At 38.0% G+C, this 18,395-nt stretch overlaps 1 protein-coding gene across 1 annotated transcript; it reads left to right on the top strand.

The window, feature by feature from the left end:
• The first annotated feature begins 2,019 nt into the window (after window positions 1-2,019).
• On the top strand, window positions 2,020-17,260 carry LOC139982362 (vacuolar protein sorting-associated protein 26B-like). Its single transcript, XM_071995107.1, has 9 exons — window positions 2,020-2,159; window positions 4,428-4,571; window positions 5,670-5,739; window positions 6,178-6,334; window positions 7,434-7,598; window positions 8,961-9,067; window positions 9,961-10,029; window positions 13,089-13,231; window positions 13,761-17,260. Exons 1-9 carry the CDS (start codon window positions 2,157-2,159, stop codon window positions 13,857-13,859), a joined length of 957 nt encoding a protein of 318 aa, XP_071851208.1. The 5' UTR covers window positions 2,020-2,156; the 3' UTR covers window positions 13,860-17,260.
• The last annotated feature ends 1,135 nt before the right edge of the window (window positions 17,261-18,395 follow it).

Raw genomic sequence — 18,395 nt, 5'->3', positions numbered from 1 at the left:
AGCATGAAAATGGGATTGCCTCCAACTGTCTATGTGTGTAGTGTTCGGTTTCGGAAATATCTGGTATTTTTTCATTTCCTTCAACGAAGTATTATAGTAGCCGTAATAAGAGGTTTTAATATTTGTACACCAAAAAATTAACTTTCTGAATTTTCGAAAATTCCCTGACCACAATTCTTCATCATACTTCCCTCTACTCGTGCAATTGGGGTTGAAGGAGGTTTTTCTATATAGAATTTTGTGCAACTACCGTATATGGGTATGTTTTGAAGTGAATTTATTCACGAGAATTGTGATTTTTCAAATTCTTAACAAGTAATGGTCTTAAACCTTGAACAATGGGCTTAGGGGTATTGTGGGCCGCCGCGACGTAGAATCACCTACAAAAAGCAATGATCCACAGCTGATGCGATGAGGTCAACGTGATGTGTGACAATCTTCAAAAAGGTTATGGATGGAAAAAACTATTGGGAAATTCTTGGTTCTCAGGCAAGAGTGTACATCTGGTTGGTCATTTCAAGCCCGAGAAGTGCCATTTCCGGTGATCTGGGGGTATGAAATCCAGAAATTTTCGTGTACGCTGCGCGCCAACCGATGGTGGCGCTCCGCTTAGATAGTAATTCGCGCCCCCCGGGTTAGAAAATCCTGGATAAGCCCCTGTTATGTTAGCTTTTAAGAGAAGGGAAGGAGGAACAGGATTGATGCATGTGTTGGTAAGGGAGTGGTGGAGTAGGGGTGGGTGGGGGGTGGCTGTTATCAATATATCAAGTTTGAATAACCAATACACTACACAGTCACAGTAGGCCCTATGGCTATTTCGATAGTTTTTCTGGTATACTTTTGCCGGGTCCCGTCTTCTAGGAAGGAAATAATTTATCCAGCATTGGTTAGTGCTTTATTTTACTAGCTTGTTTTGTCAAAACACCCAGTTGGGCCATTTTTTTTGGGTTTTTAATATATATATATATATATATATATATATATATATATATATATATATATATATATATATATATATATATATATATATATATATATATATATATATATATATATATGTATATATATATATTTATATATAGATACTGCCCTCCCAGAACATGCTTCTAAGTACTCACAGCCAGTTCAATGCTAATACCTCTCTAAACTGTACTCCAGTGTCATGCTTCAAAGCACTGGTATTGACAGTACAAACAGTTCCTAACCTTGATCTGATGTAAACATGATATTCATACTGCTCGTACTGACAATACGAGTGCTCAAAAGCAGGACATGACACTACAGTATACAAAAAATTGTCCCAACTGGGTGGTACTCATACTGACAGTATGAATATTCATGTTTCTATATGAACACCAAGGGTTAGGAACTGCTCATACTGCCAGTATGAATGCTTTGAAGCATGATATTGCAGGACAGTATAGAGTGGTATAAGCATTAAAATCAGATAACAGTGAGGAACTGTTCATACTGTCAGCTCCAGTGCTTTGAAGTAGGATATGGGTACACAATACATAGTAGTAGGCCAAGGTAACATTAACAATATGTCCTAACATGCAGCTCCCATGCACCAGTACTACATTCTCATATATCGAATGCTAATGGTAGAACGCCTCAGAATTGATTAACTACATATTAGCGGTCACATGAGGTGTAGCTATGTCACTTAGTGCATAAAAGTCTGAACTCTTTGTCTTGGAAATTCTCGCTCAGTGATGACTATATTAAAATGCTATCGATGTCAAAGAAATGATGAAAAAAAGGAAAGATTCAAGTGTCACCCTGCGACGACTTCAATAAAATTACGGTAAGCTCATTCTGGTTCACGTATACCAATGCTTAGTACCATGTGCTGTTTAGATCTAAATATCATATGGTAACGTTGTATATAGTATGTCAACTATAAAGGTGCCGTGACACCGAACCTAGTCGGGCAAAATGTAAGTTAGCTTCAACCACGTATCAAAACCTTCTGATGTTGAGTGTAAAATAGAGGACGCTATTCTATTTATTTAATACAGTTGATGGACCGCCTCCCATTTAATCAGGTCAAAGGTTGGAATTCACGTCTTGTGAGCATATATCAGGACAGTGCTATATCGTATCAAAACAATGTTCTGAAATTCCACTGTGACTGTAATATTTAATTTTCCACAATGGTAAGTTAATTTTTCTATTGATATAATATGAATTGGATGGTGTAAGAAGCTTAGATTAAGTATGAATCTCACCAAACTGGCTTTTGTCCGTCAAAAACTAACGTTAGCACTCGTACTTCGAACGCTGTAAGTGTAACATAGTGCTCGTATTCGAATCGTACTCGTAGCACTAGCACACAGTCTTCCGCTGTCGTTCTACGATAAGTTCAGGCCTAGCTAAGCACTATACTAATGCAAAGGCCTATCCTACTTTATCGCGGTACGAAGGTCTAACTTACACCTAGGCCTAGTTACAGTAGGTCTAGACCGACAGATAACTTATGGAAACTGCTAGCCTACACTGTAAACTTGTAGACTACGTAGCAAGAAGACGATTCCTATGATATACAACCGTTACCTAAACCACAGATCTAAGTTTAATGTGATAATTTTTTTTTTGTAAATGCCTAAAGTTAGGCTATGTTAGGCCTACCAAGTACCATTATCAAGTACCATACTAGTTACTACCAAGTACCATGGTTCAATCCAACGTGACTTTCCAACGTTTGTGGGAAGGGTAGGCCAAACATTCTTAGTTTAGCTGGACCTATGAAAGAAACACCTACCTAGCCAAAGATATGCTTGGGCATTAAAGGAATTGTCTGGTGGAAGATTTTGATACATTGTCCTTGTAGTTATTATTTTTCTCTTTCTAACCATGTAAAAATTGTCCCCATTCGACGTTTTCTTCTTGTAGAAATCTGGTTTTCAAATTCACCAGTTTCTCACCAAAAGTACCGTTTGTTCGAACGCTTCAATATGGTGATTGACGTAGTGCTTGCAGATAGGCAAAACAGGCGACTTGAAGTTAGCAAGTGCTCCCAATTCCGCAGCAAATTAACTCACGTGTAAGCACATTGGATTGCCTCAAATATATGTAACGTACATACTCGCGAACGTATATACTACGATGCTCAGTTGGTGTACTTGTATAGCCTTACACATAGTATACTCACACTCAAACCACAGTTCATAAACTGTTCTTCGAAATCGCTGAAATAAAATTCACGGATCAAATTAACAGTAAAAGGAAACTTGTAAAGTATTCGTTAAACCGAAAGATGAAACTTGGCGGGATCGATGTCATCGCAGAACTGTCCGATTGTAAACGTTAGAGTAGCCTATACACGCGAACATTCTTCGCGCTGGAGCTGGATACCGCGATGTATAAACAACGAAGAGCCTGCTGTTAAAACTTATCTTGTGTTACACAAAGACCACGAAACCACCGATCTACTACATATATCGCGGCTTAAGGAGTTTTTTAAATCATATCTAATTTATAAGAAATTTCACCGGAAATTGTTGAAGAAATTGATCGAATCGTTGTCAGAGCAGAATATAGCACTGAGAAGCTTAGGCTTCGAAGAACTGTCCGATTGTCAACGTTTGAGTACAGCCTACATGCGAACATTTTTCGCGTTAGAGCTGAATAGCGCGATGTATAGCCTGAACAACTCAGAGTCTGCTGTTAAAATTTACCTTCTGTTACTCAAAGACCACGGAACCACCGCTCAAGTACATGGCGGCTTAAGGAGTTTTTGAAAACATATCTAATTTTTAAGAAATTTCACCGGAAATTAAGGAAGAAATTTATCTGTATACAAACGCTGTTTTTGTTGTGATTACCGTATAGGTACTGTGCGGAGGGTGGGTTACGACGCAATCTGCTATGGCAGAGCTGACGTCACGTATTGTACTGTTCAAATCATATTTGAAATGTCTATCCATAAGGATTAAAAAATCGTTTCTCTGTCAAACGCAACATTAGCATTCTCATACTTTGACAACATGTTTGGAAAATTATTTACTATTTTTTAAGGTAACTTCTTTGGGCCACCAGACAATCCTTTTAACACTCATCAAAATTTCCTATGTGATTAGCAGGAATTCCATATTAAGCAGCTTGTCTTGATGTTATGTCTCATTTCCTTCAGGGAAACGGTGGTAAAACGTGTACCTGCTAGGTTAGACTGAAATTTGGACAGTTTGGTAAGAAATTCAGCGAAGAAGCACCCAGGCAATATTATAAACAGGCAGATTGAAATGCCATAAATGTTGACATTATTTCAAGCTGTCCTGAATTTTGATGGCACTTCATTTGTCATTACTTTATAAATGATGATAAGGGCTATAAAGGGTTCCCTCACCATGAGTGGTATATTTATTCTCTAGTGGGGAACAGTGACTTTCTTAGTATGTTTAATATATAATTTAATATCTTCCCAGAGCTTTTTAGGGTTTGGTCAAGGAGCTGATATAGATATCGTGTTGGACGATGCGAGCACGAGGAAGCAAGCAGAGATAAAGACGGAAGATGGGAGGAAAGAGAAGCTGTATCTGTTTTATGACGGTGAAAGCATCACAGGAAAGGTTCGTTTGAATTCATTAAAGGATCATCTTCCATTCCTAGCTGGTCGGTATATTCCATTATTAAGAAGTGGTGTTTTGTATTTTTGGTAGAATCTAAAACAGTCACTGTCCACACCACTTCACATCCCTTAACCTTATTTTAATCGATATTGATATCGTCATTAATCCGTAACCTATGCCGACGTTTAACCATTGTTAAACTCGACGCCAACCTATTATCCAATGGTAAAGACCAACTTAAACAACCAGTAACAAGTGGCACATGTATGGTCCTTTGAACATTGACTCTTTAAAGAGCTGAGAAACCAGGTAGAATTATATTTGTGTAACAATCCTGTATAAATGACAGCTTATTTCAAGTATATATTACCTCAGCAATAAGTAGAGGGTTGCCACCCTTCCCTCCCCCAACCCACCCCTCCCCCCACCCTTTCTCAGCCCTTTTCTATGTCTTTTCACAAGGAGCAATTGACATACAAATTTGTGTGTCTACCCGAGTGTGTAACCACATTTCTGAAGTACATGGTCAGGTCAATACACACACTTTCAACATCACTGTGGTGCATGCGTGATGGATTGACCTCAAAATGACATCAGATATAATTTCTCAAAACATTTGTAGAATAAATAATAACCATAATTTACATTGTTTCAATAGCCGCAGAGCAAAATCTGAGCAACGGAAATTATGTGAAAGTGCAGTCACTAAGGTATAATACCTTAGAAACACTAGGAAACTTCTTTGACATATTCCAGAGTATGTTGCACAAAGTTCCACAAATAGGTGGGAGGGGGGTTGAGGGTGGGGGGTTGAGGGTGGGGGATCCCAGAGGAATTTGGGGAAGGGCTGGTAAGGTAAGGATATTGGTTCCAACTGAATTGCAGTACAGAATATGTAAACAAGTCTTGTTCAGATCATTTGGATAGCCCAGAATGAGGTTGTTTTGTAATCCACTTGTCAACTTGTGGAAAGATTTCTTAATGTCCTGTGTAATATATATATCTACAGTTCTAACATGTCTTTCAGTTAGTAGCGGTGCCTTACAGTGCAATTTGTAGAACTGTGTGTTACAAACTAAACCGCTTTCTCTTTTATAGGTTAATGTGACACTCAAAGGCAAGAAGCTGGAACACCAAGGCATCCGTATAGAATTTGTTGGGCAAATAGGTGAGGCAATCCTTTACTAAATGGGAAGTATAAAGTAGGAAGTCTGGTCCTTTTAAAAAAGTTAAAGTTGAAGGTTTACAGTCTTGTATGAGGCTAACGCCTCCTCACACGACTTTACAACTTAGCCCCTTACTGTCACAGATGGAAGTGAAATTGGTTTCCTTTAAAATGGCAATGCTGCTGGTTGTACTGTATTTGTATAGCTACATTGGCAGTATGGATTTTGCAGTACATGTGTAGTATTTTATAATTTACTGTGTGTATTCTTTCTTTCAAGTAAACCATTAGACATGTTACATAATGTTTCACACATTGACAAAAAATATCATATATTTAGCCCCCAATTTTTTTTTTTTAACATGTTTCTTTCCATATATTTTTTTCATACATACATATATATATATATATATTGTTTTTAATTTTTTTTATTGTCTCTAGAGTTATATTATGACCGTGGCAATCATCATGAGTTTACATCCCTCATCAAAGAGCTTGCTCGACCAGGAGAGCTGACACAGTCGACAAGCTTCCCTTTTGAATTCATGAATGTTGAGAAACCTTATGAATCCTATACTGGGGCTAATGTGAAGTTAAGGTAAGGAGAGCTGACACAGTCGACAAGCTTCCCTTTTGAATTCATGAACGTTGAGAAACCTTATGAATCCTATACTGGGGCTAATGTGAAGTTAAGGTAAGGATAGCTGACACAGTCGACAAGCTTCCCTTTTGAATTCATGAATGTTGAGAAACCTTATGAATCTTATACTGGGGCTAATGTGAAGTTAAGGTAAGGAGAGCCTTAGATTAGGATTATAAGATACTTCTGTAGGTTAGGCTACTAAGATTATACAGAATTTTGAGAAGCCTTATGAATCCTACATATTGGTTAATGTGAAATTTAATGTACTGGAAGGGAAGGCTCTCAAGATTTTCCTTATAAGGTACAATTTATGTGAAGTAATGTTGAAGGAAGGGGCTTGTAAGAATATAAACTGTTTGAAAAGCCTTACATGAATTCTACACAGAGGCATGTTTGAAATGAAGGTACTTAAGTAAGATTATAATTGCAAGAAACTTTATCAATCCTACACTGGGATGAATGTGAAATTAAGGTACTTAGGTAAGGTTAATATAGAATAGTGAGAAACCTTATCAATCCTACACTGGGGTTAACATGAAATTAAGGTACTTAGGTAAGGTTAATATAGAGTAGTGAGAAACCTTATCAATCCTACACTGGGGTTAATGGCACTTATGTAATGCTATTAATTTTATACAGAATTGTGAGAAACCTTAAAAATTGTATATTGTACAGGTTATGTGAAGTTAAGTTAAGGAGGAGCTTTTCAGATGATAAATAGTTGCAGAATCTTGTATTAATCCTTCACAACTAGGAAGTTAATGTACATTAAGTTGTCTTGTGATACAAATCACCTGCAATAATTTCAGACTTTGCCCAATTGCATCATCCCATTGCACAGAAAGCTGGATACAATAATTTATGTCTACATATAATTTACACCTTTACAAAATTTTACACAATGTCAAAGTTTTCACTGTAACTGGTTGCCGACTGGCGTTTCTACAAATTTAATTTTTTTTTCTTTTCTTTTTTCGGATTTATTGAAGAGAATTTTAAGCTGGCGATTGCCAGTTGTATCCACTTGAAATCCTGGTTATTTTTTGGTTTTAAGGTATTTCTTGAGAGTGATCATCACCAAGCGATTGACAGATACTACCAGAGAGATGGATATATTGGTGCACACACTCTCACAGTACCCAGAAACAAACTCATCCATCAAGATGGAGGTTGGCATCGAGGATTGCCTCCATATAGAGTTTGAATACAACAAGTCAAAGTAAGTCTTGTTGCATATTCATTAAGATGGAGTCTTGTCAATAGAAACTCCCTACATAGAGAGTTTGAGAATTGGAGTGTACAGGAAGTCAAAGTAAGTCCTGTTGAATAGTCATTATGATGGAGTCTTGTCAATAGAGACTCCCTACATAGAGAGTTTGAGAATTTGAGTGTACAGCAAGTCAAAGTAAGTCCTGTTGAATATTCAATAAGATGAAGTCTTCTCAATAGAGACTCCCTACATAGAGAGTTTGAGAACTTGAGTGTACAGCAAGTTAAAGTAAGTCCTGTTGAATATTCAATAAGATGAAGTCTTCTCAATAGAGACTCCCTACATAGAGACTTTTAGAACTTGAGTGTACAGCAAGTTAAAGTAAGTCCTGTTGAATATTCATTAAGATGGAGTCTTGTCATTAGACACTCACTACATAGAGAGTTTGAGAATTGGAGTGTACAGCAAGTTAAAGTAAGTCCTGTTGAATATTCATTAAGATGGAGTCTTGTCAATAGAGACTCCCTACATAGAGAGTTTGAGAATTTGAGTGTACAGCAAGTCAAAGTAAGTCCTGTTGAATATTCATTAAGATGGAGTCTGGTCAATAGAAACTCCCTGCATAGAGAGTTTGAGAATTTTTGTGTACAGCAAGTTAAAGTAAGTCCTGTTGAATATTCATTAAGATGGAGTCTTGTCAATAGAGACTCCCTTCATAGAGAGTTGAGAATTTGAGTGTACAGCAAGTCAAAGTAAGTCCTGTTAAATATTCATTATGATGGAGTCTTGTCAATAGAGACTCCCTACATAGAGAGTTTGGGAATTGGAGTGTACAGCAAGTTAAAGTAAGACCTGTTGAATATTCATTAAGATGGAATCTTGTCAATAGAGACTCCCTACATAGAGAGTTTGAGAATTTGAGTGTACAGCAAGTTATAGTAAGTCCTGTTGAATATTCATTAAGATGGAGTCTGGTCAATAGAGACTCCCTACATAGAGAGTTTGGGATGGTGTTATAAATGGTGTTGATTTGCTGTTATATATGGTGTTAGCGTACAAGTCAATGTAAATCAGTACAAACTTTAAGCTAAATTGAGATAGTCGTTGGCATGTTGGGCTTTATCAATGTCGCATTTGATTATGATAGACTGTTTAATTGTAGGCGAGGTCTGTTCTCACGGAGATCAGTGATTTTAAAGGCTTCTTCAAATTCAGATTGAGTAACATGACAAGAACCTGAAGAAACTCGGGGATGTGAATCGATACAGAATCTATTGAAATAGGGGTACTTATATAACCAATCAAATATCACAGGGAAAATAATTCCAAGATGAATTTTTCTCACAAAAATCTTCTCTGATTCCCTGCTAGATATCACCTGAAGGACGTCATCGTGGGTAAAATCTATTTCTTGCTGGTAAGAATTAAAATCAAACACATGGAGCTTGCCATCATAAAGAGAGAGACAACAGGATCTGGTAAGTAGAGCTGCCGTTACATGGAAGGCCAAAAGGGACATTTTTAAGTTGCTGGCCAAAGACGTTTATCAGCCTGTTTTTTTGTTACAAACTGGGAAACTGTGGCCTACTCTCACAGTACAGTCAGATTCCAATTACGTTTTATATGAATATATATCTATATATGAAATTGTAGTGAGTTGGAAAATCCAGAACAGTGAAAAAATTTCCAGCTTCCCCCCGGGATTTGAACCCAGCCCTCCTTCTTTATATGCTGACACCCTAACCGTTAGGCTATGAACGCTGATTGTATGTCCAGAGGTTAAGGAAACAGTATTAAGGAAAGTTGTGATTCCTCAAACCAGATCTCGAAAGAGGTACTTTGAACAGACTCTGTTAAATGAAATTTGATATATATATATATATATATATTATTTATATTCATATATATATATATACATATATATATGAATAGGATTTCGAGCCTGGCACTGCAGCACCTTCATCACATGGATATTAACCCTAGTGGCTGAATCTTGTGGCAGTATGATCATAACGTTCAGTATCCTGAACAGCCCATTCTGATCTGGAATGACATGTCATAATGAAAGACTGAGATATCTATGTCCGGCTTTTTGAATGTATGTGCTGCTAACATTCATGTAATTATGTCTGTGAATTTATATCGGTGACTATGTCCGAGGGAAAAGAGATAATGATATCTTGTTTTTGAGACAGATCTCATTCTAGTTGTGTTCGACCATAGCTTCCCCTACGATCTTATCCCTGCTTATTACCTGCCTCCTACACGGTGTTAACCTCTGCTGCAGCATGAAGGAAACTTGTGGTAGAAAATATTCGTATACTATCCTTGATATTAAAGTTAAACAAAAGCTTCTTTGGTGTCTCGCCAGGTCCCAATACTTTCAACGAGAATGAAACCATTGCCAAGTATGAAATCATGGATGGTGCACCAGTACGGGGTGAGTAACCAGTAGAATAGTCATGAATTCACAGGGATTGTATGTGGTGCCAGACTTATTTGCTCAGTGTAAGTCTTTCCATTAGCCTTGGAAGAAACTATGAACTGTAAGTTGCTTGTTCATCCAACCAACCAGAGAAACATACATAGAAAATCTGTAAAGCTCCAGTTTGGTCTACGAAGCTCGGGTGAAATATTTTGGTCTGTCTCGTTGACTTGAGAGGGTTATGTGATAATCAAGTTGATCTTAATCGGATATAACACAGTTAGTCTGACATGAGACTTCCATGCATTCATAGATGGATTGATGATAATGGCTGTACCTCTGTGGTTTGCAGTCCTTAGTGATGAGTGGGTAAATGATAGTGGGTCTTTCTGTGCAGTACTCCCTCTGATGTGACTGGGTTGTGTGGTACCCTGTCTCATGTGAGTGGGTTGTGTGGTACCCAGTCTTGTGTGAGTGGCTTGTGGAGTACTCAATCTGATGTGAGTGGCTTGTGTGGTACTTAATCTGATGTGAGTGGGTTGTGTGGTACCCTGTCTCATGTGAGTGGGTAGTGTGGTACTCTGTCTCATGTGAATGGGTTGTGTGGTACCCTGTCTCATGTGAGTGGGTTGTGTGGTACCCTGTCTCATGTAAGTGGGTTGTGTGGTACTTTATCTGATGTGAGTAGGTTGTGTGGTACCCTGTCTCATGTGAGTGGCTTGTGTGGTACTCTGTCTCATGTGAGTGGGTTGTGTGGTACTTAATCTGATGTGAGTGGGTTGTGTGGTACCCTGTCTCATGTGAGTGGGTTGTGTGGTACTTAATCTGATGTGAGTAGGTTGGGTAGTACCCTGTCTCATGTGAGTGGGTAGTGTGGTACTCTGTCTCATGTGAGTGGGTTGTGTGGTACTTAATCAGATGTGAGTGGGTTGTATGGTACTTAATCTAATGTGAGTGGGTTGTTTGGTACCCTGTCTCATGTGAGTGATTTGTGTGTTACTCCACATGTCAGTGGTTAATATTACTCTGAGACCTTATTTTTGATTCCTTGCCGAAGGCCGAAAGGAATCTATGCGATGGTGATGGCGTGTGTGTGTATGAATGTATGTGTGTGTGTATGTGACGCTTTTCTTGTAAACACGGTATCTCAAGAAGTTAAAGTTGGATGAACTTCAAACTTGGTATGTGGGTAGCCCTTGGTAAGTAGATGATCCCTATTGTTTTTCATGGAGGTCAAAGGTCATTTGAGGTCAACAGAGGTCAAAGTCTGAAAACCTTGTAAGCACAATATCTCAGGGAGTAAAAGTTTTTGGAATTTCAAACTTAGTATGTGGGTAGCCCTTAGTGAGTAGATGGTCTCTATCTTTTTTCATGGAGGTCAAGGGTCATTTGAGAGGTCACCAGAGGTCATAGACGGGAAAAATTGTAAACACGGTATCTCAAGAAGTACAAGATGCTTCAACTTGAAAATTAGACTGTGGATTGACCTAGGATAGCAGATGATCCCAACTCTTTTTCATGAAGGTCAAAGGTCATTTAGGGTTACCAGAGGTCAAAGGCGGAAAGCCATGTAAACATGATATCTCAGCCAGTAAAAGATGCATGAACTTTAAACTTGGTGTGTAGATAGCCCTTGGTGAGCAAAAAATATCTATTGTTTTTCATGAAGGTCAAAGGTCATTTGGGGTCACCAGAGGTCAAAAGTTAAAAAAACTTGTAAACACGATATCTCAAGAAGTAAAAGATGCTTGAACTTTAAACTTTGTGTGTTGATAGCCCTTGGTGAGCAGGTAATCCCTATGGTTTTTCATGGGAGCCAAAGGTCATTTGAGGTCACCAGAGGTCAAAAGCTGAAAACCATGTAAACATGATATCTCAAATAGTAAAGTTGACTTGAGCTTTAAACATAGTATGTTGGTAAATCTTAGTGATTAGATTATCCCTGTTATTTTTCATGGAGGTCAAAGGTCATTTGGGGTCACCAGAGGTCAAAGGCTGAAAACAAACTTCCATTGACAGGGTCCGACATGTTTTTTTTATAAATATGCTCATTTTAGGAGATACAAGGCAAAGAAAAAAATGTTTGTCAATATTTTAATATATGATAGAGCTCTGTGTGCTCTATAGACGAAACTAACTCCCACTTCGATCGGACACCTGGTTCTTAAGTTATGAGGTGCCAACGGTTGGATTTGATACCTTTTTAGCAATAACATTGTGTACGTACATTGGAGTGCATAACAATTTAAGGATGGAGTGCACTTCATCAAGGGGAACATTTTTCATAAAATCGCCATCCAAGGTCATTCAAGGTTGCTTATGGGCAAAAAAATGTCCACTTACGTTAATTTTTGCAACAACTTCCAGTGACGAAGTCTGACATGGCTGATATATTGGGACATATTGTGAATGAAGTAGATGCACGTTTTACTAAATAAACGTTATGTAATCCAAGGTCACCAAAGGTCAATTATGGCTCTTGGGGGCAATAACTTGTGAAACTCCAACTGATGGCGTCCGACATGGTTTTTCATGTTTTCCATGAAGGTCAAAGGTCACTACAGGTCAAAGTCTGAAAACCGTGTAAACACGATATCTCAAGAAGTAAAAGTTGCTTTAACTTTGTATATTGGTAGCCTTTGGTGTACTGATGATCCCTAGTGTTTTTCATGGAGGCTAATGGTTATTTGAGGTCACCAGAGGTCAAAGGCTGTAAACCTTGTGAATACAATATCTCAAGAAGAAAAGTTTCCTGAACTTTAACTTGGTATGTTGGTAGCCTTTGATGAGAAGATAATCCCTATTGTTTTTCATGTAGGTCAAAGGTCATTCAAGGTCAATTGTTGGTTATAGTCAGAATAAGTAGAATTTTACAGAAGTGAAGTTTGTGTGACCTTCGACCCTCTTTGCATAGATATGCATTACTCCATTCTGCAAGACTTGCCATTTCTGCTCAGCATTTCAGATCGTTAGAAAATCTTCTACCTAAAGTTTATTATCATATGGGCAAGGAATCACTAAGTCTTTTGACTTTCTGGTTTGACACAACAATTTGCATCTTTGTTTACCTTAAGGGGAATCTATTCCAATCAGGCTGTTCCTCTCCGGGTACGAGCTCACCCCAACGATGAGAGACGTAAACAAGAAATTTTCAGTTCGCTACTACCTTAACCTGGTCCTAGTCGACGAAGAGGAACGACGCTACTTTAAACAACAGGTTAGCCCAAGTGGCAACATTCTTGTGCAACGTTAATGCATGTGAAGAATGTTGCCGGCTTTATTTATAGTTCTTTAGTACATAATTTGCTGGCAAGAAGTAGATCTATAAAACTTTCAAAGACCGTGTTGCATATGTTGGGAGTTCGAATTGTTTAATGTGATGGGGTGATATTTTAATCCACACCTCAATATATACAGCTAAGTACTGCATTCAAACCTTGCTAGATATTTCAATAGATCCTCATGAATATGTTTGCTGGAGAGTGATTGGCTAAAAGTTTTAGCAATTATCAATTGGGGCAAATCTCAACCAATTGGAAACACTGTAACATTGAACCTCCCCAAATTCCATTTTAAGGAAATCAGTTGTCGCAATTGAAAGGGTGAAACTACAATTTCATTTTTCAACATCAATAAACAAACAAAGAAAATAAGCAAGCAAAAACCCAGAAGATATTTCTCAATATTTTTTTGTTTTTTCTTTTGAATGATATCAATCTTACTGTTGATTATCATTTTGCCCACAGGAGATTACTGTCTGGAGGAAGCCAGACCGAGCGAAGAAACCGGTCATTTTCCAGCAACTTGAATCCAGAAAACAACCTGAAAAAGAGGAGGGTGTTTAAGGTGGACTTCTCTATGTGTACCCCAAGAAACAAGATATAACCAATTTATTATTGAGATCAAAGACAAAACAGATGCAGTGCCCAGCAACATCGGCCAATTTATGAAATGTCCACTCATGGTTACATATATGTACCCATAAGTATAAAGCAGAGACTGGGCGTGTGTGAATGTCCTCATATGTCTTCAGCAAAGTGGAAACCATTGGGGACATATCTCTGCAATACAGGATATGGTCTTAAGAAAAACAGGATATAGGTCTTTTAAGGGCCTTGGAAATCATTTGTTATCCGTGTTTCGTAAATTGAATACCGTGATTAGTTGTTACGAAACCTTGTTAATTAGCTGTACGTCATTAATATTACTCCGGTTCTTACACTTTTGCCATGTGTTATGCTAGCCTTTATGAGAGTGATAAAACACATCGGCAAAATTGAGACGCTAGCCAATAAATAACTTCGTTTTTAATGAATCTCTTTTAGTCAGGATGAGCAGTTGAAGTGTATCATTTATCAGGCACACCTCATGAAACTGTCTTGCTAGCAAAGGAGTTGATAAATTGCTAGAGAGCGGCATTTTGACAATTTTTTTGTCATTTTGTTTTCAAGCTGTACTGGAATGTAATATTATCATATTCTGGGAGTTACAAGCATGCCAACCTGTTTCCAAACTTTGTTCACAAGAATTGTTGACCGACTAATAACAACATGGTGAGATATTTTAGCAAAGTACAACATGTTGACATTTTGTTTTCAGGCTGTACTGGACCAATTATGTTTTTTTACCTCAGTAAATTGTAATCTTTGCATGATCATCCAGAAATATGGGGCAGAGCTTCAATGAATCCATCAAATATTCATTGTAAGAAAGCCAAATGTTACCAGTGTTTATTACTCAATCGATGTGGAAAATGAAAGTGTTTAGTGTAAAGAAATATACATGAAAGCTAGTGGTACATTCCAACTTTGAAGCGAACAGATGATTTTTAGCATACCTCCAAACCTTTCCCATAGAAAGCTGTTGTATGTGTTTCAGTTCAGATACACTGTTCCACCCTTCAGCCAAACTTTCACAAATGAAAATATCTTGTATATCCATGGTAGGATTCTTACCCCCCCCCCATTCCCCTACCCCCTTCTTTTTAGCATTATCTGTAAGACTTAATGTAAGACCAATGAATGGCATCTTTGCTGCACCTCTGTGGTATCTCTTTGCGGTGATGGCCAAAACCATTTAGAGTTCGTCGGAACCCCCCAGTATGCTAGAATGCCCAATATTGGTCACTGTTTCGTAACATGTTACTGCCAAGCTAGAAGGCAATTTGTCACTATCTGAGCAATGTCAACTGTCTCACTCAGGTGCCTCTATAGGAAAACTTCTGAAGTTTTAGCAATTTTTAGCATATTTGGAGGTATATGTATATGGTCAGCTAACCAGGGCTCTGTCTTTCGTTCTTTGGCTGGACGGTTACAAGAGTCGACCGTGTTGTTCCTCGTTTCATTCGGCCGAGTGAAACTGATGAAAAACGAAACGGAACTTGTAAAGAAGCCGTAGTGTTGTCCATCATTTTATAATTATATATTAATGATTGGAAGGATATGATTTTGCAAAAGTTATTCTCTGGAAGGTAATGGGGTTACTTTCTATTTTGTAATGCTGTCTCCATTTTGTTTTGTTTTTCTAGTCCATATCTCTGTCTTTTTTTGTGTATGACATATATAATTTCTCAGTATCACATATTGGGTGCTTTTCAGTCCTTTGTTTTTTATCAATTCTGCATTTTTCATCTAAATATCTCAAGATTAAAACACTTTAGTAACTTGCCCATTTGGTTATGGAAATGCCGATCACTGCGTTAAAAGACCCACTGCCCCCCCCCCCCCCGGTGGGCTTAGTTGATAGATACATCTTTTGTGATATGTAATTATAAGTACATTTTATTTTAGTTACTAGTAATATGTTTAATCAAAATCCTGTAGTCTGAGCATGCCCAGGAGGGTTATTTTACAGCAAGATGGTATCAACCTGTGGAAAATATCTAAAGATAATCCAATCTTTCTCTGAACTTTGAAACGAGAAATTTCGTACTGAACGACGTCAGAGAGGCCAAGTAGACAGTTGAGAAGACTCATAGCATACAACATGATAGGATAGCAGCTTACACCACAGGAGTCACGATAGCTAGGTTGAGCTGGCATATTAGGTCATTCACTATTTGGTCATCTAAATGTATCAACTGGGTGTTGAATATTAAGCAATCCCTTCGTGTTAGTTATGATAGTGCATCTCATAGGAGGGATTATCTTGTCCTTATGAGTTGATGTGGTGTTAGTAGAGAGTAAGTTGAGAGAGTGTATGTTTGTGGGGTTGTGTGCAGGGGGCCGGAAGGGGGGGCGGGATTGGGGAACTGTTGGGAAAGCTTCTGGGTTATCATTACCGTGGACTCATTAAATGATGTGTCGCCCTTAACATACTCAAGACAGATGCAATTAGTTGGAATCCAGTAGAGAGATGGGATGGATGGTATCAAGAGGGGGGAATGGGGTGGTGCATAGGGCTAGAGATTGTAATCTAGCATTCCAGAATACTTGAATTATGGAAGGTGTCTCTTGTTTTGAGGACGGGAGGCAAAACTGTTAATCAAATCCGCATATTCATGAGTGGTCCTCAAAATTACATACAAAGTTCACTTTTGTCCTTTTTCTTTCTTTTTTGGTGAACTGGGATCCTTCCTTACAGATATGATACAGAATGTTGAAGTTGTAGAAGCGATCTGAGATCAAGCTTCTTCTGATCTTTCATCTTATAATATAGATGACCTGCCACAAAAATCTCTTTGCCGGTCCCTTCACAGTTCTTTTAAGTCAATACTGCTACATTTCTTCTTAGGAGATGGAGGTTGTATGGACATATTACTTCTGCATTCATTGTTAGTACTACTGTACAAGTGACCTGAATGGATGTAAATATTCATTAGATATTAATATTTCATTAGAATTAAATATTCATTAGCTTGAGGTCACGAAGAATTGACAAAGTATGGTTAAAAGCAGCCGTTTACTCTACTTCGGAGATAACATTAACTTCATCGACAGTGCGAGGTCAGATGAGAGACAATCACTCTCTCCCTTTGATTAAAGCAGCCTTCTCTCTCGTTAATCAGCAAAGATGCATTGACTCTTTCGAACTTGCATTTAGTATTTTTATTTTAGTTTTTGTCCTTGGTGAATTTAATTTTGAGGGATAATTACATTATTTTGTGCAAATTTTACGTTGCAAAGGTTACCTGTATCAGTATAGGCAATCAGTTTATGTGCCGATGTGATGTAACTGTGATCATGCATGTACAAACTGCAAAGTAATCTTTAAGTTGTATAGAGGAATTAAAAAACAAAAATCATTATTCATATTGCTCTTTCAACTATTTTTCTCCTGGTTTTGTTTGTTTGTGGCAGTTATGGGTGGGAAGATTTCATTAAAAGCTACGATTTTTCTTGGTTGTTTAGGTAATCGATGGCTAGGCACAATAATTAATATCGATGTGTCTCGTAGATGGTTAAACTCTGCTGCTATCAGTACAACTTATGTTTGAAGACCACTTTTAAATTTTGAGGAATACCCCTTTAAATGGCTGAGGTACAACAAAGAAAGTGACTGAACTGTATAGTCTAATACTGACCAATAGGTCAGTGGCGTAGCTAGAGGTTTTGCCGCCTGGGTGCAAGAGTAGAAAATTGCACCCCCCACCCCCACTACTGAAAGAAAAAGTAAATTGCACGCAGAAATTTTTGGTTAATTCCCCCCCCCCCCCCACCCCCAAATCAAATGGTGCGCCTATGGTATTTCCACCTTTCGAAATCTACTGCCTTAGAACCTTAGAAGTACCAGAAATTTCTCTGTCATTACAGAATACAGAAGAAATTTCTGGGTCATTACAGAATACAGAACAGAATAAAAACAGAGAAAACGGTCTAAATGGACTGAAAAGAAATCACAATCTATATAATATGCTAATAAAAACAACTACATTCAGTTCAGATTCTTATTAGAAACTGGAATATATTCATTCCTGACGACATACATCAATTTCATGTTTTTCTAAAAAAGTGCTTATTTTTTTAACTCTCATTCTCCCATTTCAGTGCCCCCCTAAACCTGGGGCACGTGCCCGCCCTTGACCCCCCCTCCTAGCTACAACACTACAGTAGGTCAGATACTCAGATGTAATGTTCGTGCACAGTTTCATTGGGGACAAAGATGAGACTTTTCAAGACCTCATACATGACATGTTAACATAGTGTTACTAGCTTAGCAAGGACATGTTGTTGAATGTGATCCTTCGTGTTCAGTTGTTCATATGAAGTTTTATGAAAAGAAAACGTTCCTCACCATCGACAGGTGTATTAAATTTATTCCTTATAATTTCAACATAATTTAGAGTGAGCAGAACAATTAACTAATTAAACAACATAGTTCCATTGTTAAAGGAAAAGAAGCTGTGGTAAAGTGGTTAAGGCAGTGGACTTGTGATCTAAGGA

Source organism: Apostichopus japonicus, chromosome 16 (assembly GCF_037975245.1).
Source record: "Apostichopus japonicus isolate 1M-3 chromosome 16, ASM3797524v1, whole genome shotgun sequence".
Taxonomy (NCBI): domain Eukaryota; kingdom Metazoa; phylum Echinodermata; class Holothuroidea; order Aspidochirotida; family Stichopodidae; genus Apostichopus; species Apostichopus japonicus.
This window is presented reverse-complemented; position numbering and strand designations above follow the sequence as displayed.